This window comes from Lissotriton vulgaris, chromosome 7 (genome assembly GCF_964263255.1).
Source record: "Lissotriton vulgaris chromosome 7, aLisVul1.2, whole genome shotgun sequence".
In the NCBI taxonomy this organism is placed as follows: domain Eukaryota; kingdom Metazoa; phylum Chordata; class Amphibia; order Caudata; family Salamandridae; genus Lissotriton; species Lissotriton vulgaris.
This window is the reverse complement of record NC_141695.1, coordinates 1,451,654,348-1,451,678,978: the sequence shown is the minus strand read 5'-3', so window position 1 is coordinate 1,451,678,978 and position 24,631 is coordinate 1,451,654,348. Positions and strand designations below refer to the sequence as shown.

Sequence of the window (24,631 nt, the reverse complement as noted above, 5' to 3'; positions counted from 1 at the left end):
GGTGCATGGTGGTACATGAATGGCATCTGAACTCAGACGTGGCGCAAGGTCTCTTTCTGCAGTGGAGAGAGCCTTGGTTAGATCTATTCGCCACTGAAGGGAACACGCAATGTCATCAGTTCTGTGTGCTAGAATTTCCAAGGTGGCGCTTGCTCGGAGACGCTTTTCATCGCGAGTGGAGATGCGGTCTATTGTACGCCTTTCCGTCTATACCACTTCTGCCCAGAATGCTGAAGAAGATCAGGCATGACCGGGCCCAAGTCATTCTTGTGGCTCCGGACTGGGCTCGAAGAGTATGGTATCCTGAGCTACTCAGTATGAGCATCGATCCCCCGATCGGTCTGACTCTGCGGGAGGATCTTCTGTCGCAGCCGTCGGGGATGGTCCTTTACCCAAACCTGTCCAGCCTCCACCTCCATGCGTGGAGATTGAGCGTCAACAGCTGACACCTTTCGATCTTCCTCCCAAAAGTGCGATGTCATTCTGGCAGCCAGGCGTCCCTCTGCCAAAACGGTATACGCCTGCAGGTGGAACAGATTTGTGGCATGGTGCTCAGCGAAGGCTGTGGATCCCATTTCTGCCCCTCTTTCTGAGGTTCCTCTGTTCCTTCTCTCTTTGGCCCAGTAGGGCTCTGCTCTGGGCACTATCAAAGGTTATCTTTCAGCCATCTCTGCCTTTCTACGGCTTCCAGATCAGCCTTCTCTTTTTAAGTCCCCGGTTGTTAACCGTTTTCTTAAGGGCATTATGCATACGTTTCCACCCGTACCCTTCATAATGCCTCAGTGGGATTGAATCTTGTCTTGACTTTTCTGATGTACGCTGATGTTGAGCCTCTTCATAACTGTCCCTTACGTCTTCTCACTCTAAAGATGGCCTTCCTGGTTGCTATCACCTCTGCCAGAAGAGTGAGTGAGCTCCAGGCCCTTTCTTCCAAACCTCCTTTCCTTTCTGTTCATCCAGACAAGGTTGTTTTAAGGACCCGTCCTTCTTTCTTGCCAAAGGTTGTTACGCCCTTCCACATCGGGCAGACCATCACTTTGCCCACCTTCTTTCCGCCTCCGCATCCTTCAAGGGAAGAGGAGAGACTCCACCATCTGGACCCAAAACGTGCGCTAGCATTCTATCTACAGCGTACATAGCAGTTCCGGGTGGATGATCAGCTTTTTGTTGGCTACGTAGGTGCCAAAAAAGGTTGGGCTTTGCACAAACGGACCATCTCCAGGTGGGTCCTTTTGTTTATCAAACCATGTTACTGCTTGGCCAAGGAAGAGCCTCCTGTGGGGCTGTGTGCCCATTTGACCAGGGCAACTGCAGCCACTACTGCCTTGGGAAGCGGCGTTCCCTTGCAGGACATTTGTCAGGCAGCTACGTGGGACTCGCTGCATACGTTTACCAAACACTACTGCCTTGACAGTCAGGTCCGGAGTGACCGCTTCTATGGCCGCTCCGTGCTCCGTGGCTTTTTGGTATAATCTTGTTCGCAGACCAACCACCGGGGTTGGTATTGCTGGGGTATCTATTCTAAGGTAAGGAATCTATCACTAACGTGTCTCTTTCATATGCACAAGTTACTACTTGTGTAACGGTATATCTGTAAGAGACATTAGTTAGTGATAGATTCCTTACCGCCCCACCCATCTTCCCCGTTCTGCGAACTGATTACTAGGGTTAAGGTCATCCCCTTTTAGGGCCCTAGTTTTATGCATCACTGGTCAGTTTCTTGCATGGCTCTGCATTTCGGCGAGGAAAGTCGTGTACAGAACTGACTTCGGCACGCATGGGTGGCACCTTAGTAGTCTCTGTGATGTCATCCCGACGCTTATGACGCCAGTGACGGACGCAGATCTGCACAGTGCCACCTACTGGCGTGCAGGAGTACTGGTAAGCAGAAACCTTTCTGGATCCAGTCTGACGCCTGGGGAATATCCTAAGCTAAGGAATCTATCACTAACTAATGTCTCTTACAGACATATTGTTACACAAGTAGTAACTTGTACATTAGAGTAGTATTGAAACAACCCAATGGTAAGCAATGAACAGTCTCTAAGCCCACTGAAAGAGAACATTTCATGTAACAGACAGCACATGTGCTGACAGACATTACCTGTGCTCTCTTAGATGAAATCTAAATAAAGTACTTCATTTAGGTGAACATTGATTGCAGATTGCCACGTTGTCATGGAAAGCAAAATGTAAGACACAAGTTGCTATTTTAATCAAGGAGACTTTATTAAGGGTATTTTTGATCAACTGCCCTTCTAAAATTACTGTATATTTGAGAGAAATTCATTACCAACATGGAAGGTCTTGCAAATTTTGTCTTTCAATATAAAGGTTTTTAAAGGGATTTCTAACTAGTGCATTTATTCTTGAAGTCTTCGACTTAGAATTAGCTATTTCTTCGTGGGACCTGTGAAAGAGAGTCACTCATGTGGTAAAGTGGTATAATTTGCAACATAAAGGTGTACGTTTCCAAAACTGTGTGATCATGTGAAACCACAATGCTAATAACATGACCAGACCATGAGTATTCACTGCCACTCTCACAATGACCCCCACATTTCTAAAATCTACATCTTGAATCTTCAATTTATATGTCTAAATAGTTGATTTGATTGTGCATTGACAACTTGAAACCTATATCGACTGACTAGATGTGCCGCAGTGCAGACTCTTCCTAGCACATCCTCGTAATCCAGCCATCTAACTCTACTTTTGGGATAATCAGCACAGTGTTTAAGGAAACTACTATCACTATCCTATCCCACTAGGTGCTTTTTGACATTCTGAAAGAACAAAAGTGAAAAATGAATGAAAAGTTCATTTTCATTTCAAGGAGAGATGAAGAGGATTCGGAGAACGTGAGATGAAAATCATGGGCAACAAGAGAAGGGAAAGAGGCAGGAGAACAAATAAAAGGGGGATTGAGGATGAAATACCAACATAGAACCGAAAAAAAGATGGGAGAGGAGTTGGCCTAACGGCTAGGGTGGTTGACCTTAAATCTGGAGAACCGGGTTCGAGTCTCGGCAAGGACATATAACATTGATTCTGAGCAAATACTTTGGGGCATATCATCAACACAATTATCGCAGCTTTAGGGGCCGTTTTCGGCCGGAAAGCGGCGATAATTGTATCGCCCTATTAGCAAGGTCACGCTATCGTGTGAATCCTTGCCTTAGCGCCCTGTCCCTGAACGCCCAGCTTTGCATCTCTACTGAGATGCAAAGTGGGCATTCCGTCGCAAAATACCATGAGAAATGTCGCTAAGCAACATTTATTCTATTTACAAGCTGCACGCTAAAGAGCATAGCGATAAGAAAAGTAGGTCTAACCTTGGTTATCACTACTTTCCTTCCGCCTGCTCTCGGGTTGACTTAGCCATAATATCAAATGGAAGGTGGATATTATGGCTAAGTATGGCATGCCCTATCATCAAGGTATCGCCGTTCCCTGTGCGATTATCGCTGGGTTTCCAGCGATAATCGCACAGTAGTTTTGTGGCTAACGCTTGGATTTCGTTTGCTTTGGAGATAAGCATTGCTGATAGCACGCTATCTCCGCGATATAAACCAGCGGTAGCTGGCGATAATTATCCTAACGCTAAGTGCGCTTAGCGATAATTATCACCGGTTGTTGATGATATGCCCCTCCATGCCAAACAAAAATGAATGTGTCCTCATGTAACTCAACTGGTGCTCGTGTAAAGCACTTTGCTACCCTTGGGTCAAGTTCATGCTATATAATACTCCGAAAAACAAAAGTAGGAAGGGACTTAAATAAAAAGACAAATTAGGAGGACCATATACAACAAGGAGAGTGGATGTTGTTGCTCATATCATATGGCACTCCACATTTTTTTTTAATACACCTCCATTTTCACCACCCCCTATTTCTGGTCTTTTAAAACGGCAGCTAGGGCACTGGTGCAGAGAGTCCATTCGAGCAATTACAGATTGCTCTCTACAGACTCTTTTTAGTTTGTAAACCTTCAAGGTTCCTTTGAAGATGACGTGTGACGCAGACAAGAGAGATGCTTCAATCCGGCAGCAGCCATTGTCATATGTCCCAGCTTTCAGCCCTAGCTACACATATTCTGGCTAAATCAGTCACAGTTCGTGATTTGGTTTTGATGATAACTTTATTAGTATGCAGTTTTAATGCACATCTGCATTACATTTTAAAGAGGAAACTTAGATTTCAGACGTAATTGACTAATTTTGCACATGAGACTCAGCTCTATAGAATGTAAAGTCACTTTCATAATTTTGAAACTCAGTTTCTTATTCATTTTAATTTGATACATGAACTGGATTAATGGATATGATTTGCTGCACTACTGCCAACGACTACTTCTCGAGAGTTCTGTAATGTGCAACCATGATTTTCAAAGAGAGGTCACTTAGGGAAGGATTTACAGTCATTTCATGCAACCTAGCACTCCAAGTGTAGTTGCTTCACAGCATTATGTGAGAGAGAGAGCAGAACTGCACCATATTTTCAAAGAAATCATGCAGTTCTACTCTTTCCATGTATTAGCAAACGTTGGACTACCTATCACCAATAAAGGCACCCTTGTGCAATAGTGCAATGGAGTCTGTGTTAAGATAGGATAGTTGTGGTGCATAAAGGGGTAGCTACCTAGACAAAAACTATCCTTGGAAGCTTATACCCCTTTGTATGTGTGCTGCAAAATGCAGAACATATGCTAAGAGCAAATAAAGAGGAGACATACAGATATTTATCCTCATTATGCAAGCCTCAGACAGGCACATCATTTTAGCACTAAACCATATCTATACCTCTTTGTAAATATGGGTTTGCATCAAAAAAACATGGGTTTATGCACTGGATGGAATACCCATGCGCCACCCATACAATGCTACCCCGATGCAAACTAACACAGGCTTTTTTTTTACAAACTAACACAAATCAACATTTATGTTGGTTTGTAAATACTAACATGAATTTTACTTCGGGTCTGCATCAAAAAAGTGACGCAAACCAGACACAAAATACTTCAAAATCTGGGCCTTAATTTCCATGTGCCTAACACAAACAAAGTTCCACATCACTTAAGGTAGAGTATGACAGTTTAGCCGACCATGACCAGATAGGGTTTTCAAGATGATAATGCAGGATACATATTTTATACCAAAAAAGTCAATGGGGTGTTTTACCTATTTAGCGGTTATCCTAAAAAGCTTGCACGGATTCAGCCATAACTAACATTAGACATCTGGGTCTGACTTGTAAGTGTAGAAAGGGTGTGGGAAATTGGGAGGCATATTATCAAGACCCTCGATAAAATTATCGCCGCTTTAGCGGCAGGAAATTGCCACTAAAACGGCGATAACGGGCTTGATAATATGCCCTTGTGAATTCCCATAGCAGCCCAGGTTAACACCAGAACCTGGGTTACAATGGGAATTCACAAGGACATATTATCAAGCCCATTATCACCATTTTAGCAGCAGTTTCCTGGCGCTAAAGCGGCGATAATATTGTCGCACGTCTTGATAATATGCCCCAGGGTTATTAGCTGTGCAGGATGTGAAGCCTGCACAAGTAATAGGTCCTTAATTGTCTCCTTACTGGGAACCAAGTACCGCATTGTACCACTTGACTCTCTCAGGGTAGCTAAGAAGAGCAGTACAAGGCGTACTCAGGGGAGATGGTTTGGGTTATCAATCCTATGTCAGTGGCATACAACAACACTCAATAATTCATTGTGCAGACAATGCTTTTTCTTTGAAAACGGAAAAGTACATTTATCACACACTCACACACACTACTAAATATTAAGCATTCGTTTACAAATCTAAACATCAGGTAGATGGAAATACTTTTTCTTCACCTTCTGAAATCACATTTCGCCCTTAGTGGGTCATTACCCTCATAATCACAACAACCCCCATACCAGATGCAACTTCACAAAATAAGTCATTTTAAATAAACCAGGCCTATCTGCTTTTCCAAGGGGTCGCCATAAACAGACAAGGCAAGCCTTCTAACTTCATCAAGGGGTCACCTTATTAAAATGAATGGAATCGTCACATGCTAAGATTCACCATTAAAACCAATGGATTCAATTACCTTGTTCAAGTGCATTAACTATCAATGAGTATTGCACTGATCATCAACAAAAATGGTCAATAAAATATTTGTATTGAAAACAACTATAAACATGTGTCAGAATATTTTTCTAACTACTTCGGTCCACACAATGCAGCCATAAGACCAGCCACTAGAGGTTCTTGCACTCTGGAGCTGAAGAGCTCCAGCTTTTAGAGTGCTTTAATAAGCACTAGCAAAGCCAATAGGTCTCACCTATGCAAGAGCTATTAGTTTTGCCAATGTGTTTTAGTCATGTTGTACACCAGTGTGGTTGCTGTTTAGCATGGCTAAAAGTTAGTGGCACAGAGGAGAGTGGCATGGAGTGTCGTAGAGTGGTATGGCAAAGAGTGTAGAAGAGTGTCGTAGAGTGGAGTGGTGTAGAGTGTCGTGCATTAGAGTGGCATAGAGTGGAGTGCGGTGAGTTGTGTACATTGGAGTGACATAGAGTGGAGTGGACTGGTGTAGAGTGCATTAGTGTAGAGTGTTGCAGAGTATAGTGGATTAGAGTACAGAGGCATTAAGTGCAGTGGCATAGAATTCAGCAGCGTACAATGCAGCATCATAGAATGCAGTAGCGCTGATTAGTGTGTTGCATAGTACTTGCAGTGGTGCAGAGTGGAGTGGTGCAGAGTATAGTGGCTTACAGTGCAGTGGCATACAGTGGTGCAGAGTAGAGTGGCATAGAGTGATGCAGCGTAGAGTGGTACAGAGTAGAGTGGTATAGGTTGACGCAGAGTAGATTGTAGTGCCATAGAAAGAGGTAGTACAGAATGCATTAGCGTAGAGTGGAGTGCTGCAGAGTACAGTGGCAGAAAATGGAGTGGTGCAGGGTAGAGTGGTGTGGAGTGCATTGGCATAGAATGCAGTAGTGCAAAGTAGAGTGAAATATAGTACATTGGCATAGAGTGCAGTTGGGTAGAGTACAGGGGTGTAGAGTAGAGTGGTGTAGCATGTAGTGGCATTGAGTACAGTGGTGCAGAGGTGTAGAGTGTAGTAGCATAGAGTGCAGTGGCACAGAGTACAGTGATACAGAGTAGACTATATTGCAGTGACATACAGTGGTATGGAGTGGCATAGAGTACAGTGGAGTGGACGGGTGTAGAGTGTATTGGCGTAAACTGTTGCATAGTAAAGTGGTGTAAAATTCAGTGACAAAGAATTCAGCAGCGCACAAAGTAGCCTCGTAAAATTAAGTGGGGTTAATTGGAGTGGTGCACAATAGAGTACAGTGGCATAGTGGTGCAGAGTGGAATGGAGCACAGTAGAGTGGCATAACATGCAGTGGCATAGAAAACAGTGCTGTGGAGTTCAGTGGTGCAGAGTGGAGTGGCATTGAGTAGAGTGGTATAGAGTGCAGTGGTGTATAGTGCTGCAGATTAGAGTGGTGTAGAGTGCAGTGGCATATAGTGGTGCAGAGTAGAGTATAGTGGCATAGAGTGAAGTGCTGTACAGTGTAGTGATGAAGAGTGCAGTAGTGCAGAGTAGAGTGACGTAGAGTTCAGTGACAGAGAGTGCAGACTCGTGTGTTGTAGAGTGAAGTAGTGTAGAGGGAATTGGCAAAGAGTGCAGTAGTGCAGAGTAGAGTGGCATAGAGATCAGTGGAATAGACTCCAGCGGTGTAGCAGAGAGTGCAGTGACATAGAGTAGAGTGGCGTAGAGTGGAGTGGAGTGGCACAGAGTGGAAAAGAGTGGCGTAGACTGCAGTGGCATATAGTAGATTAGTTCAGAGTAGAGTGAAGTGGCATGGAGTGGTGCAAGGTAGAGTGAAGTGGCATACAGTGGAGTGTGCAGGGAAGAGTGCAGTCAAGTAGAGTGGTGTAGAGTAATGGCATAAAGTGGTTTAGAGTACAATGGCATACAGTGCAGTGGTGCAGAGTATATAAGAGAGGGACTGGCATATAGTGCAGTGGCGAAGAGTGGAGTGTTACAGAGTAGAGTGCATTGGCGTATAGTATTATTGGCACAAAGTGCTGCGGAATAGAGTGCAGTATAGCAGAGTGTTGTAGAGTGCAGAGGTGTAGAGTGCAAAGGTGTAGAATAAAGTGGCGTAGAGTGCATTGGCAAAGAGTAGAGAGGTGCAGAGTAGAGTCCAGAGGCATAGAGTGATGTGGAGTAGAGGGCAGTTGTGTATAGTGCAGTGGCATGGTGTAAAGTGAAGTGGTACAGAGTAGAATGCAGTGGTGTGTAGTGGAGTTGTGCATAGTAGAGCGGAGTGGTGTAGAATGGAGTATGCATGGTGTGGTAGTGCACTGTCATTACAGACAACATAATTTCAATTGAAATTACCATAACAGTTGCACAGACATACAGTTTTACTAATAAAATGGTACAGCACACAAAGGAAAATGTGTGGACATGGCACCACCTAGAGTATTGATTTGTTTCAATCATATTAATGATTTGTTTCCAACACACTTTAAAATTAACAAAAAATGTGCTTCATTTGTGCACTGCTAATTCTGATACATTCTGAAACACTTGCTCTGTTCATTTAAATGTTGTGTGCTGGACAAAAAACGTTTCCTCTACCTCACTATCTAGCAAGATTGTCACATAAATCCTCTCACTTTCAAGTCCGAGATAGAAAAGTAAAAGCCAAGCACCCTTAGAAGACAGAGCTGGACATTTGACCTCTGTCTTTAAATGGACAGCAAATGTGAAAAGACAAGAACAAGATTGACAGGCCTGTTTACAGAAAGGAGCACTCATGGAAGAATGCAAGGATATGTGGTGTGAAAAGGCTTTGCTCCTTGAGAGGGACAAATTGAACCTCAACAGTAAATGGAAAGCCATAAAATGTGATTTGCAAAGCCAATGGTAAGCAAAGTCCAGAATGCATTCCCAGGAAAGATTTCTGAACGTCCACAAGAATGTCTATAGCAAACAATAGAGTTGCACTGTCCGGTAGGATTCACCTTAAATAAAGCTAAAATGTTTCCCTTGTCATGTATCCTATGACCTGAGACACATATAGTTCATTTTCTGAAATCCATCCTGGAAGTCTGCTACACCGCCTGAAGCCCGCCACCACATTCCCTCATAGAACCATTGGTGGTGCCTCTGCCCCTCCTTGTGCATCATAAAGAAGGCATATATGCAAAAAGGCCAATTGAGGAGCATTATGGGCACTCCAAGCCATGTAAATATTTGATTAGCAGCTCCTGCCTCATTGATTATGTTATGGGTACCCCAGTCTAGCCTGAGGCATCTGCAGCCTCATATCACATTGAGGTAAAGTGAGGAGCCCTATCCCACATTGCTTAGCCAGCTCCCACATGCTGCCCCAGTTGTCTGGGGCTGCTCGATGCTACCAGCACTTGCTGTGTGTTTCTGCCACTAGTGGAAAATGGCTTTCCTGCTCCTACCTGCTGGTAGGTGCTCCTGCCTTCACTTCTGCTCCTGCTGTAAATGAGCGATGTGTTTCTCTGGTGGCCTCCACAAGATGGGGTCCCTAGAGGCATTCTGACTGTGAAGAGAAAGAGTCTGGAGTGTGGGGGCCATACAAGCCTCCACACTGGGCAGGCTAAAAAAAAAGTAGATCTTTACATTGACCCCCGGAGCAGTGACCCACCCTGATAGTAAGTTAGAGAGTAGCGGCAGAGCTGCACACACTCTGCTTTTGTTGCTAGGCACCTTAAAATGGGCAGATCTTCAATGGAGCATAACGTCGGCCCCATTGGGTTGATTTTCTTGATCCTGGCCTCATTTTGATGGAGGAGCACATTCTGATGCCAGCCAAAGGGCCATGCCTTGAGGGGAACCTCTTGGGGATCAGAACTGACTACAGCAGGGATCAGAATCAGGGCTTAGGCCAGTACAGGCAGGTACAGTTGGTGATGGTCAGCAGGGAAGTTGCAGGGATAAATCTAGAAGCTTGCTGTGCTCTAGTAGCTCAACCATGAGATCAGCCGTCTGAACCTGGGAGTCACTTCTGGTAGAGATTTGGTTCAAGGCAAGCAGGACAAATATTCCTTCTTCAGACAGCAGGGCAGTCCTTCTTATGAATCTTCCACAGGCAGAGAAGTGTTCTGATGAGAGGTTATACCTGCTGTCAGCCTTTGAGTGCAGGACTTTCTTGACCTACCCCAAAATTGGTTAAGGTCAGTTCTTCCCCTTTTCCTTGATCCTGGATCCAAATTTTCAAGGGTGACAAAGACAAGGGCATAAAGTGGGTGTTGAGGCAGGTGCACCGCCTTTTCTTTGTTTGAATCACTTATTGTTTATTTTGAGGTTTTTTTGTAGATGCTCCACAAGTGGCGTCTGACGTCCTGTGACGCCTAAAATGGTAAAAGAAAAAGTGCTCCTAATGGGACATTAGTTGCATCCTTGCAGGCACTCTATCACCCCTCAGCGCAAAATGAGGGTTCTGAACGCAGTTTGTGTTTCAAAGATTTTCCATGTTTTACTTCAAATAGTATCATTGCATATATATTTCATTTTTCATTCATTTCATTCATTTTCTTATTTCACTGTTATACACGCGGCATTAATTGCGTCAAATCCAATGCATTTCGGGCATAATTGACTGCCCTTCATCAGGGTACAATACTGAAAGACATTGAAATAAAGCATAATAAACATGTGAACTATACATCGTATGACCTTACATATACTAGTGAGGCTTGTGTGACCTAATATTCTGTGTTTGTTTATAAATGTTTTAATCTCACCTCCTAACCAATAATTCTCCCATGGAGTCCATAAAAGCACTCTCTATGTTATGTTATGTTATGTTATGTTATTGGGATTTGTATAGCGCTCGGCTGCCCCAGCCAAGGGGCGTCCCGGCGCTGCGAGTGAAGCTGAAGGCAGAAAAAGAAGAAAGCACCAGGGGGTAGAAGGGAAAATTACTGAAAGAGGTGGGTTTTGATGGCATGTGACAAGATGTTAAACAAAAGACGTATAGCGATCTGCTTGTGAATCTTACTTCAACACCCTTATTAACCTTAAGGCCCGTGGGTTACATTACAAAAATTCAGCAAACTCACATGCTGGTTCCACCACGTTTTAATCGTCCTTGTGTATGAGGACTGTTATGAAACAAATGGTAAAAGACCGGGTTAAAGCACCTGGTATCATGCTTTATATCACACTCGTTATCTGTATTAGTCCTATTCCAACCAAACTAACCTGTTCTTAACTCGTACGCCAAAACTTCCTCTTAATTCCGAAAGTTCCAACCAGTGGAAGCATCCAGTTTACTTTCAAAAATAATCCCGGGCGCATTATCATTGGACGAGGTTCCGATCATGTGACCAATCGAGCTAGACAACATACTATTTCATCACGAGTTCCTGCTACTGCTCTATGGATTAAAGTATAAATTGTCAATAAAATCACCAAATGGTACAAAGATAAAATAGCACACAATAAGGTCTAACTAGTTTGTAGCTCTCCTCGTTTAATTTAGTTTCCTGTAATAGGACTATGTCGCTCTTGGATTTGGCAAGGTAGTCGATCATGTTTCTGAGCTTAATGGGGTGGTTCAGACCTTTAATGTTTAGTGAGGTTATTTTAAGGTCGGTTGTTAGCGCGACATGGATGTTGCTAGCCATTATCTGTGGTGTTTTCTTTTTTTTTTTTAGAAATATGTGTAGTTTGTTTTCCTTTCAAACACAAACAACACTAAAAAGGTGTGTAAATATCGGCTGCGCATTAAAATCAAAACATCTCAGAGAAAGAGGGTACCCCAAGAGTAATAAACATCTCCACAAAGTACATCAGTAGCTGCTAATAAAAGCACCACCAGAAGGGTGAACCACTCCTATGATAACGAGGACACCCAAAATATATAAACACTTGAGAGTAAGCTGAAACAGCCCCTCAAGACTTCTCTAAAATGTACAGAGCTAACAGGAAGGAACAGACATTTGGAAGGAACAGGATATCTTTGACAGAAAACAGGCAAACAACAACAGAACATCAACTATTTTAATCCGCAAATGCCCTCAAAGCATCAATCAGTGCTGCTATGGTGCATACTAGGCCCTCCAAGGAAGCCAGGGCAGTGTCTTCCTGTGTAAACAAGCCATGGCAAAGCCAATTGGATTTACGTATGCAAAATATAATGGCTTTGTCAATGTCTTTTTATCAATGCTGTATTTTTTTTCACTTGCTTGCAATAAAAGGTAAAAATAACCATCACACCAGCTTGACAAGGCCAGTCCTGTTGACTTTGCCAAATATTGTTCTCTTTCCATTGTGGTTCTTGCAGATCTGAATTTATACTTGATTAGACAGGACTACAAGTACCACCCTGGGACATAGGAGGCTAATGCCGAAATGCCACATTATCAATTTAAAATAGCTCCTTCGAAGACGTCAAGGGGTGTACCACGTCCCTGCCAATCACATGAATATCTTCTGTTCACCACTCCAGCGCCCCCTACCATCTCCCTGCACATGGCAGTGGCAGAGTCCAGTCCTCAGCTGGCTAATGGTGTGGAGGAGCTTAATAGAGTGTGATGGGGCTACTAATCGTGAGCTGACGTTCTCATTGACGCAACACAGGGAGCCGCCCCCTCTGCTCAAATGAGCCGAGAGTGATGATGGCAAATGAGGCAGCAGCCAGGCTGTCCTGGTCCAGCCCTTCCCTCTGGTCGTCCCGATTACAAACAAGTGTGTGCAATGGATATACAACATGCAGATCCTAACTCGCTGTTTAAAGGAACTATCTAGTTTAGGGAAAAAAATCAGTACATGCGATCACACTTCAGGTAAGTATTTGCCATGGATTTTTCTCATTGCATTTTTGTCTCAACATCAATGCCAGGCACATAACAGGGATAACTTAATGGGTTAATGCACACGCTGCAGATGTCTATGCAACCTGAAAATCACAAGTTCACACACAATCACGCGGCAAACTTTAGAAGCCAATAAATCGAGCGGGCTTGAGTTGGGATCGGTAGTAGGGAAAGCAGGGCCGGACTGGGAACGAAAACCAGCCCTGGCAAAGTGCTCGGCTACCCCCTTCCCCCGGTGGGGGGGGTGTTGGGGGTGCTACCGAGGTCTCCGAGGTCTGCCGGTTTTCGGCCGATTTTGTTACAGGGCGATTTTGCAGTAATGCTGCAAAATGGTCCTGTAACAAAAACGGCCCGCAGGGGCCCAAAACCGGCCCCCACCCGTGTAGCGCACCGGGGGATTGCCCGGTGCCCGCAGCGGCCAGTCCGGCCCTGAGGGAAAGCACCCCAAACCGGAAAGACAAGCAGCAAGTGCTATGCCAAAATTCTCTTTTGAATGTGGGCGGGCAAAACAAAGATTATGGAAGAAATGGGAAAAGTTTTGATTTTAAATGCCCATGTTTCGTCTCTGTGCAAACACTGTGTAACAACACACCATGGCCGAATCCAGGGAACAATAGAAGTACTATCAGTTGAATCAAGTGATAAAGTTGGAGACCTGAGGCCGTGTTCGAAGTGAGGTGGTGGTAGGGACTGGCTAGCAATTTACAGGGAAGGGGCAAGCAGTAATAGGAGTAAGGTGGTAGGAAGGACGGGCAAGGCATGAATGGAATTCAGACAATAGAGATGGCCTGCAAAACGATGCACTGTTAAGGAGCGATACCCTGGAACTTAAAAAACATAACGTACTTTTCCAAATGCATGGCCAGTGGAAGTGCAAAACATGTTTCAAGTTGCAAATTGCCTGATAGTAATGCAAAGTAGCACAAGGTGCTGCTTTGCAATACTTAGTGTCAAGGGGGCGTTACATGGGCGTTCCACCCAAGCTTTTTGATGCAAAACCCTATCTACCAAAAATTTGAAACATTAGAAAGCAGACGTTAAAAGGAAATGAGAAATGTTTTAATTTCTCCTGTTTTTTCCAACTTTGCCTGTGTGTTGCACTGTACAACACTCATACAAAGTAGGAAAAGTTTTAAGGTTGTCTAGGCATAGTATTTTATACTGGTAGGAAACCCTTCCAGTACGAAACCTATGCTAGACTCCCACACACACCCCTGCGTATGGTGCAAAGGTGTTTGCATGGTGCACTGCAGCAAAAAAAAATTCCCTGCGCTAGGGAGAGGGGAAAAGAGAGCCATATCTCTGTAGATATGACACTCTCCTGTTCTCTCTTTGTCAGACAACACAGTGCACCATTTTTGGCTGCATCGCTGCATTGGTGACACTTTCATAAATCTGGCTGTTAGACTGGAAAAAATAGGACATCAGCTTAGGCCCTTGGGCTGCCAGATCTCTTCTCAGATCCTAGGAACCCTTCTTTAAGACTATAGTAGGACTGACAAAAGGAAAATATAAAATCTAATGGCATTGAGTAATCATCATCCATTGCTATTGTCTCCCAGCAGAGGAAGACTTTGCTTTTATTTTTTGCACTGATATGTAGTGCGAACTTGACCAGAAGGTATCAGAGCACTCTACATGAGCAACAGTTATGTTACACAAGGACACATTATTTTTTGGTAGGCATGGGGAGATTAAATGATTTGTCCTCAATAACAGGATGTTGAGCTGACGTCGAGACTCAAACCTGGTTCCCCAGCTCCAGAGTCAGCAACTCTGGTGTTTATGCCAGTAATGCTGTCATGCGGCCCTATTCCTTCAATGGAAATTTTCCTCTCTTTCATCACAAACCTAATTGAGGGGCATATTACCAACAACTAGCGATAATTTTTGTCTCTAACTTGTTTAGAGACAAAACTTATCGCCGCACATCGGCGATTTTTATCGCAGATAAACCTTGCTATTAGCAAGGTTTATCGCAAATGCGATAAAAAACGGCCGCAATGCATGAATATCGCTGAAAAGTCAGCGATATTCATGCATTATCGAGCAAATGCTCTTAGCCATGTTATCCACCTCCCATTGGATAACATGGCTAAGAACTGCTCAGGGCAGGTGTTAGCTTTTGGAGATATTTGCGCTTAGCGCGAATATCTCCAAAAGTTGGTAATAGGAGATAGCGATGTTAGGGACTGTTTCCAGTCGGTAACATCTTGGCACGCCCACTTTGCATGTCATTAGTGATAAATATCACTGACATGCAAAGCGGGGCCCAAGATGGTCGCTATCTCCTTTTAGCTGTCACTAACTGGTGTTAGCGACAGCTTGGTAATAGGGAGATAATTTTATCTCCGCTTTCTTGGCTTTTAAAGCCAAAAAAGCGGAGATAAACCCCCTTGATAATATGCCCCTGAATTCCTAAACTGGTTACGGGTAGGCACTCGGATGAAGGCATTGCCTCACGCAAAACCTATATAGATTCGACCTATCTCTCTTCCAACTTGGACCTGCCCATTTGATCACTCTCAAAGTAGCACCACTTGAATCACTTTCTTACCTTTCCAATCTGTCCTCAAGAGAAAATACAAATGCTACATTCATAGGTCTGAAATTAGACCAATGTAGCAATTGTTTCCATCTTGTGGATGATGAACTTTCTTGTGGTTCACGCTCTCCATACCAAGGATTAAGCTAAGGTCTCAAATCCAGAGAGTCTCGAAAAAACATGCCATCCAGCCAGCCCTGCACTTCCACAGACCTGACTCAAAAATGTCACATTTGTGTGCAGCTATTCCAGGGATGCCTCCTCACACTGAAACCCATGCCACAGTCACTCGTGCACCATCCAGTCTTCTCTTCGTGAATCTGGGCGCATGCCTACCGGCTGAATGTCATCCAGAGGAGTGGCACCTTTACCTTCTTCACCACAGTCAGCCTCACGGATCAGCTCTCCTTCAGTTTCCTTATCAGGGCCAGTGCCTTTACACTAATCACAGATGAGTCCTGGGTCTCGTGGTGCCTCTCACAATGTTTTATAGTCTGAAACCCTGGATTACCTAACTTGTTCAGGCTTTCAGCGTGAGAGAGTTCCTGGCCTGCATGGTGGGAAAGAGGGTGGTGGGATGCCCTGCCATTCCCCAACTTGAATGCCTAGTTCTATCTATGTCCAAGTTGTTACGTGAGAACTCTTCCTAGCAAGCTCGTTCCTACTCCAGGAAGAAAATGGCAGCGTTTATTTATCTTGCACCACTTGCAGGTTGCGACTTTACTGTACTACACAAGCCTGCCACCATCTTCAAATCCTCATACAACGAAGAGGTGCGTCTCTCGCCTGTCTGTTGATGTCGGACTTTTGCACGCCACCTGCAGAGGATGCCTGTTCTCTGCAGCTTAACAGTACTGTAAGGCAAACAGAACACTACCACTGCTGACAGGAATGATCCACAGATTAAAACAGCTAAATACACTCTGGTTTTCCAAGGTGACAAGAAACATCTTTTGTCAAAAGGTATGCTTTCAGACCTACGAGCTCTCACACTGGTGCCAAACACTGCTACAGCACTGGCTGGGAAATGGCTCACTGGGGACACATATCTTTGTCATGTACTGGGTTTGTGTTGCTCCAAAAACATGTTGTTATTCAGTTCAACAGCACACTGGGATGAATGAGAAGCATGCATACCGATCCATTACTTGCCACAGCCTCCTAGATTCTGCTTTGTAACTTGGGGAAGTGGAAAGAAGAGAAAACTCCAGAAAGTAAAGGGAGCTCGACTGCCCCCGGAAATCAGTTTTATTTTTTGAAGCGAAACATTCAGATAAAGCAACACTTCAGAGGTGAGAAGAATAAACAGAAATTGATCTGGAGAGAGAGAGAAGCCTAGAAGCTTATTCCATTACGTTTGTAAATGAATACACACGTCCCTCCAAGCAGGTGTTTATTGCCTCTCATTTCAGATAGTACTTTAAATGCAGCTAGAGAATGCAAACATTAAAAGCATATAATTAAAGGAAAATATATGCAGCTGGTATCAGAAAAAATGAAATGTTTGGAGGAGGGAGGCTTGTGGATACCAACTGCTCAGTGTAAGCCCACAAAACAATTGCTTTTCTGCTGATTTTTTTTTAACTCCATTAAAGACTGAGGCATGAATTCTTGAAACTTTCACCACAGTATCAGTGCAGCCTTGCATGTTATAAACACGTTGAGTCTGTTTTTATTATAAATAAAAATGGAAAATGTACCCTGTGCATGTGAATAAAAAACAAAACACTGTTCTAGTTATAAAGTAGAACTTGTGTTAAACGCATCTTTCTCTCCAATGCCCTATCCGACTTTGGGCTTGCAGCACATTGTGAACACTGTGGAATTCAATCACTAACAAGCATTAGCATAGCCAATAGGTCTCGCCTTTGGTACTGTATAAGTGTTTAGCCATGCAGCACATTATCTTTGGCGCTGTGCCTCCAGATATTGAAGAGCTACACAATTACTATGCACTGGTTCATGCAGTGTGATTCAGGAATACAAGCTTGGCCTAAGGAAACATATCCGGTGTTGGCACCACTTAATCTCCGCGCACCTAAAAATAGAAAAATTTACCTGACCTTGTTTAATGTAACTGGTTCTTCTGTAAAGTGCTTCAATACCTTTGGGTCCTTACAGTTCGCACTCTACAAAAATGCCCCACAAAATTATTCTGACATTGTGTAATGTAACTAGCTTTCATGTAAAGTGCTCCTACACCTTCAGGTCTCTCGAGTTCACATTATATAAGCAAGCTTCAGAGAAAATGAAACAGGAGTTACCCAAGCCTTGCCCTTAACTGTGCTGCTGAAGGTCCGGTGGCCAATTTTTGGTAAAGCAACAAGCAGCGAAGCAGGAGGGGTTAGGGAAATCTCACACCTTAAAGTCCATGAAAATTAAAGAGGTGATTTCAAAAACAGCATCTGAAGCATATGGCATTTCATTTCGGTCTTTGAATGGGCTCCAAAGCTGAACCACTGAAGACAAGCAAACAGTGACATGAGCGGGAATCAAAGAAAAAAATAGTCTCCCAAATGAACACATAAACACAGAAGCGTAATGTTAACAGTAGTTGGGCAGTACTCTGTGGAAGGAAATCAAACACAAAAAGGTGTGACAAAGAGGAAGGATGAACCACTAGCAAGCAAGAATGTTTGAACTACAATCAAAGGGACGAATAGAAAGGCAGTGGGTGGAAGGTTAGCCCTCAGAGTGAATACAGCATGTCTCAAAGAGACAGCGCATGTGCTGCCTGGGCTCAATCTAAAAAAGAACAATGGTAAATATTGTGATCTCAGTGGTAAGAAAAGTTAGTACATTTTGATTCAAAACTATTCCCTATAAGTTGAAACTGTTCCAAGAGTACATTTTTCTGAGATTAAAAATGTTACTTTCTTTTTTGTACCCAAGTGAATACACATTCCCCCAAATGAAATAGTGAAGAATATGTTCATATAAATTTTAATTAACTTGCTGTGCTTTGAGTGCCGCATAAGGTGTTTGCATATAGGTGGTAATTGTCAAGATGGCAGCAGTCTGGATCTCAAAAGGAGTAGCTCAGACCACTGGCTCCAAACCCAATGACTGTTACCTCTCTTGCCTCTGACAGCTTTCCTTTGTTTGATTCAGTAGGAAAGTAGTTATAGCTTTTGCTTATAAACCAATGTAGTGCTGATCTCTTTGATCATCTTTGGATTAAAAAATCCTGAACACTGATTGGGTGTTTTCACTTGCTCCAGTTTTCTCCTTTTACTGAACTTGCCAAAATGAGACCGTGATGAAAGCACCTTGAGTTCCCTCCTTAGGTACCAGACTGCTAAGTATACTCCTGTGATTTGTGTAACTGCTTTTGAGCTTTAAGTATCAAGAAATCGGAAGTGGTAGAGTCGCTGGAGACTAGAAAACCAGGCAGAGCTAGAATGACCACACATGTAAATTTCCCAAAACACTTAGACTGCCTGTTCTGCGCCTGTGACTACCTGCTACAGGTTTGTGAGAGAAATCATCAGACACCAAATAAGTAGGTAACTGGCACACCCAGCAGCTGACTCCTCTCCTAGGGGCCCAAAGCAAAGGTTTCAAGAAGAGTGGAGTGAAGATGTGTGAGTATCAGTCATGTCTAGCCATACCAACTCACAACAGATATTAGAGGCTTTATTTTGATGACTATGGTGTAATGTGTTGATACATGTTCCGTCCTTTGCCTCTTAGTATGGCAATTACCTTTTGAGGTTAGAGAAACGTTCAGCCCATACAACCTCATCCATCAAGTGAACTCCATCTGCAGTAATCACCTCTGGGGAGAAACATAATTTTCAAAGCTTCTCCTTGGGCTCCCCTCATATGCTGGTAATATCATTGGTTGTTAATTGAAGGGGCCCTAAAATGTCTGATAAGATAAGACTAAAGTATATTTGTTACGGCCAATAGAGCCATTGTTTCTCTCTGCAGTGACTGTCTATAAATTGTGAGCCGGATACTCATTGTCTGTTCCATAAAGGATTGTCTTTTCTATGAACTTCTGTCCTCTTTTGGAGCAGGAGGGGAGCCTAATTTTATTACATGTTCAATGTTGTGCTAAATGACATAAAATGGGTGGCAAAGCTACAAGCCTTACCCCCAAAGATGGAAGAAGTTGGGAAAAATCACAGTTTATGAAGCTTGTAGTGTTTCCTACGTTCATGCAACTTGCTAAAAGTTCCATTCACAATAAACGTTTTTCAACCACATTCATTGGATGAACTGTTTTGTAAGAAATTTCTCCAGCAATTTTTTTTTGTGGTGTTTCTCTCCCACAAACGTACTTTATAGTAGATTTCTCACCATTGTTTAAAAACTGTATGACTGTGAATTTGATAGGTGTATAGGTGTTTGGTTAAAAGTATCAACAGACCTACCTTACCTCTGAAATGGGTATGGTGTCCAGTGAACGATCAGAATTATGATCGCACTCAGGAACAGAACTGTGTAGGATCTTGCTCCTCCAAGAATTTTGTAGTGTCTTCCTCACAGTGGGCGTGTGATGCATGGGCGAATGCACCCCACTTCCTTTTAAGTGAAGTGGGGCAGTAAAGAGATCAGGCTACAGGTGGAGATTGGCAGATGTGCGCTCAATAATCCTAGCCCTGTACACAAGTCAATACAGGACTCAACGTCTATACAGTAGGCGCAGATTAAATTTCTGTTAAACCTGTGTAATCTTGCATAATTTCATATTGCACTTATTGTTACCCAAAGATTGGTGACAATAGTAGGTAGCACAAATAATACACAAACAGTTCAAAGATGTAGACTGAACACCTTTCTGCCAGGAAACATTTGCCTTAGTAGGAGAGAACTTCCTTCTTCCATGTGTTCAAGCTCATTGGCGTACGCAAGCTGGGGCCATTAGTGAGCTCAAATGTGCTCTCCTAGACTACAGACCTGGGGGCATTGTAGCTAAGCTGCTTTCTTAGGTCACAAAATGAGGTGTTGTAGTAAACTTTCTTTGCCTTGGTAACGATGTGGCAGGTCAACAGTAGGTTCTTTAGGAATCTATTTTCAAGTGTCACACTAGCATAAGGAGTATCTGGCAGTTTTGGCAGTTCTGTGCTGTTATGATGACAAGATGACGTAGGGTTACATGAAATCTTACCCACCATTAGATATCACTGCGTCCATGGTCCTCTACTGGTACAGCGTGTGTTAGTGGATTGGCTTCTTGCATTTGGCCTCTCTGAAGCACCAAGCGTGTTTAACAGCATCTCAATTGCCTTCATCTCTCGCCATTCAGAAGAAACAGAAAAATGCTGAGACCGTCCACAGATGTCCTCCTGGAGTATTGGCAAAGATTCAGACAGTCCAGGCAGACTACATTCTGCATTCATGTTCTTGCTAATGAGAGATCGAGCAGCACCCTGAGTTCACTCTCAAGCGTGTGCCTGCCCTCCCAATAAACAAAACCTGAATCTCAATGTTTAATTTAAGCCGATGATTGCAGGTGCACTCACTAACACTCATTGTTAGGGACCAGCACTCATTGATCTTCATCGGAAATTGAGTCAGAGCAAGAGAGTGAAAAACACACTAGGGAGCAAGAAGGTTGTAGCGGAAAATGTTAATTCGAGACAAGGGGTGAAGGCATCAATCTGCACCAGTGAGATAAAGAAACAGGGAGGGGCAGATTTACAAGGCCTGTACGCCACATTTGCGCCGCCGTTGCGTTACTTTTGTGACGCAGCAGCGGCGCAAAGCCAGCGCCATGCGGCGCGGTATTTACAAAGTGACGCATCTGGGAGATGCGTCACGTTGAACAGCCCTGCGCCACATGTGGGCGTTCCGGCACAGGGGGGGGGGGGCGTTCCGGCACAGGAACACCTCGGAAAAGTGGCTGAGTGAAATCTACAAGATTTCACTCAGTCACTTTTATGGCCATGCTGCGTCAAAACCCTGCGCCTGCTTAAAGCAGGCGTAAGGATTGACGCAGCATGTTAGGCATAGGGGCACCCCGAGCCTTGCTGGAGCTGCGTCGCATTTGCGACGCGACTCCAGCAATGCGCCGCCTTTCCGCCGGGGGATGCGACACGCATCTACCCATCCGTGCCCCACTGTGCGCCGCATTGTAAATGCGGCGCATCAGTGGTGGAGCACGGGTAGTTTGGCGTGTCGCAACTGTTCTGGCGCATCCCTGCTGATTAGCAGAGATGTGCCAGAAGTTGTAAATCTGCCCCACAGTGTCTGGTGGTGGATTATAGAGGCATGGGACAAAATCAAGGCTATGCAGCCTGGTTTTTGGCATGCTGACATTCAAATGTACCGGCCGCAGGCTTCTGAGCAAAACTTTAGGCACTGGCTCTTATTCTTTTACAAACTAAGCACTGCTTAATCTTCTCCTGAAAAGTCCCTAATGAGGTGAGCTATAGCCTAACTCCCATGTCAGTGCTGGACATGCAGCCAGTCTGCTTTTCAATGCTCATGTGCTATTTCTGTCAGAGGCAAGCTTTCCATGGACCCTCCCCACAGCCATGGCTGAATATAGGTCTGCACCTGTATAAGGAAGTATCCTGTGGATGGAGATAGCCTTGGTCTATTAATTCGATCTACAGGGTTACTGAAGCTCACGTCTCTGTATCCAGCACAAGTGGCTGCGTCCAATATACCTCATAGCCCTGCCCTGGTTAGGAAGTGTGGAAATCCAATGTCCTTTTTCAGATTACAGCCCTTTTGCCCCTGGCTTACCCAAAGCAGAGGACAAAAGGACATGTTGAAAAGATGCAGGCGATGGAAACAGACCTATCAGTTCTTATGGTGCAGTTTTAATCAATACATACAGTGTTCAAATATTACAATAGGATTTAAAAAAAAACTAAAACAACCAAGGAGAAGAAAGTATTTGCAACTATTCACACCAAATATAATTTGTTTCAGATGATACAACAGTGTATGTACAGTGAGTATTTCTACACGTCCAAAAGAAGAGATCCTTCATCGTAAGTCAATGAGGATTTGTTTCATCGACAACTTAAACATCCTGCCGTCTTTCTTCCCACAGCCCCCTCAATGCCAGAATATGATACAGATGCCCCTTTCAATGAAACTGAGACCACTATCACAGTGATGCTGAAGCCAGCCCAGTCAAGAGGAGCCCCTGTCAGGTACCGTTTTATGCTGTCTGTCACACGTAATGTCCCTTGCTCTATTTTGTTTTGTGTACTTCATGTTCTGAGTTACTGAGTGGACTTTAAATACCTGTCTCTAGGTGAAAATGTACAGTCCCATTATGATTCTTACAGGATTACACACCATAAATCTTGAAAAGATTTTTAGTTTTAGTTCCTGTGATAATGCACATGACTCTGAGGTGAAGGATGGGAGAAGGACAAACTTACCTGATGAAGATCTGGTCCAGCTGGAGCTTCCTGCGTCGTCGGCGAACCTAGAAAAACAGAGCCAGAAAATTGTAGAAAGATAGAAAGGACAGAATGCATGAAGGAGGCAGACAAGAAGGAGAAAAAGAGGCCAGACTCTAAAAAGAAAACTCGTTTTTTGAGTAGGTGGAGGAGGCTAAAGGCAGAGGTAGATGAGGGAACGTGAAAAGATAGAGGAGACAAAATGTTGACATAGGAAGCAAGAGCGAAGAACGCCCCCAACGCACAGAGGAATAAGAGAGCTCATCAAGAGGAGGCGTGGATAGAGGAGTGATGGATTTCTTCAGCAGTGACTAAGGTGAAACAGCCACTATAACCCTGCAAGATTTTGGCTAGCCAGGTGGATGCAGGGTTTAGGGGTTGCAGGGAGAGGAAGTGGGGCAAGGGGCAGTTCAGTGCACCTCTGACACCCTTTTGCCCAACAGATTAAAATCTCGGCAAACTTCAGAACCTAAGACCTCCTCAAACTCAGGAAATACGCACATAGTAATAAAAACCTCTGGCCCGACAGGGTACTTTGGTGGAAAAAACCCCAGGCTTAAAAAAATCGAACTGTTTTAGTCCCCCCCCCCCCCCCCCCCCCCGGTGTATGGTGTATTGGTGGCCAGGTTTGACGGAGGTGGGGCAAATCTTGCAATCCTAAAATGGAATATAGCAGGTCTTGCAATACACTGATCTGATCTGGCTTGAGTTTATCAATTATTTTCCTATCATATGTTTCCTGGAGGCTTGGGAGTCCTGACCATTATTTTGGTTAGATGGTTATAAAGGTTTACAAGTAACCTCCCTGTGAAGCTAACAAAGGGCGGGCTGATTATGCTGATTTCATTATCTATTAATGGCAAGTTTATAGCAATAGACGCAAAGTACCCCATTTTCAGGCTGTGCTAATTGGGTTTTCAAAATCTGTTAATTTCTTGTTGAGTATTTTTTGTAATTCTTGTGCATTGGGATGTGATCTTCAGGTGTTACTTGCTTTTATGGAGTCTTTATCTGAGGAGTATCAGAACCCTTTTGAGTATCTTCTGTTAGTGGACTTTAACATTAAGGGGTTACAGCTGCCGAATTCAAGTGCCATCTGCACTTTGAGTTTGATTTGTTTTCATATGGAACACTTGCGTCAAGGTGAATTTCTAAATTCAATAATTAATCGATTTGATCTGTCCCTTTTCCAAAAATTGTGTTGTGATACAGAGGACATGATTATTCATCCTACATTTATTGGAAGAGTTTGTACTTCAATTATTGATTATATTTTTGTTTCCCCTACTTTGCTTAGAAATGGTACTAACTTCAGAGTGCATTATTCTACTTTTAGAGATCACAACCATATTAGTATTGTTTTGAATTAGTTAAGACCTCCAAACAAAAAAAGCCAGAGAGATGTTCGTAGTGACACAACATAAGAGAATTAAATGGGCAAAGAGAATCCCAATGGACTTAGGGTTTAAATTGTTTAACAGTTGTGCTCTGAGCTTACTACCTGTTTAATGGTTGATGCAGAAGGGACAGATGTACAAACTGCCTTTAGTAAAATGTGTGACCATATGACCATCGACATAAAGAATCTGAAATTGCATTCCCCAAAAGATAAGATACGAAACTTTGCCCTCCAAAAATCCTAAATATTTCAATTGCAAATCACAGTCTGTTTACGACAATGAAATTTGTCAAACGTCTATCTGCTATTAGCCAATTATTTTAGCTAAGACAGTAGGTGAAGCCAAATTTTCGAAAATAAATCACAGTCAATTTTGATGGGAGAACCGTGATTCTAGTAAATACACAAATGAATATAAACACGTACACACTGCAGTTTCATGGGTTCTTGGGCT

At 43.6% G+C, this 24,631-nt stretch overlaps 1 protein-coding gene across 1 annotated transcript in view; it reads left to right on the top strand.

Moving 5' to 3' along the window:
- Positions 1-24,631, top strand: part of PTPRT (protein tyrosine phosphatase receptor type T) — a 1,692,228-nt gene that overhangs the window by 1,166,296 nt on the left and 501,301 nt on the right. The window contains exon 11 of the mRNA XM_086932257.1: positions 22,421-22,523. Coding sequence (XP_086788383.1) covers positions 22,421-22,523 — 103 coding nt within the window. The remainder of the gene's footprint in view (positions 1-22,420; positions 22,524-24,631) is intronic.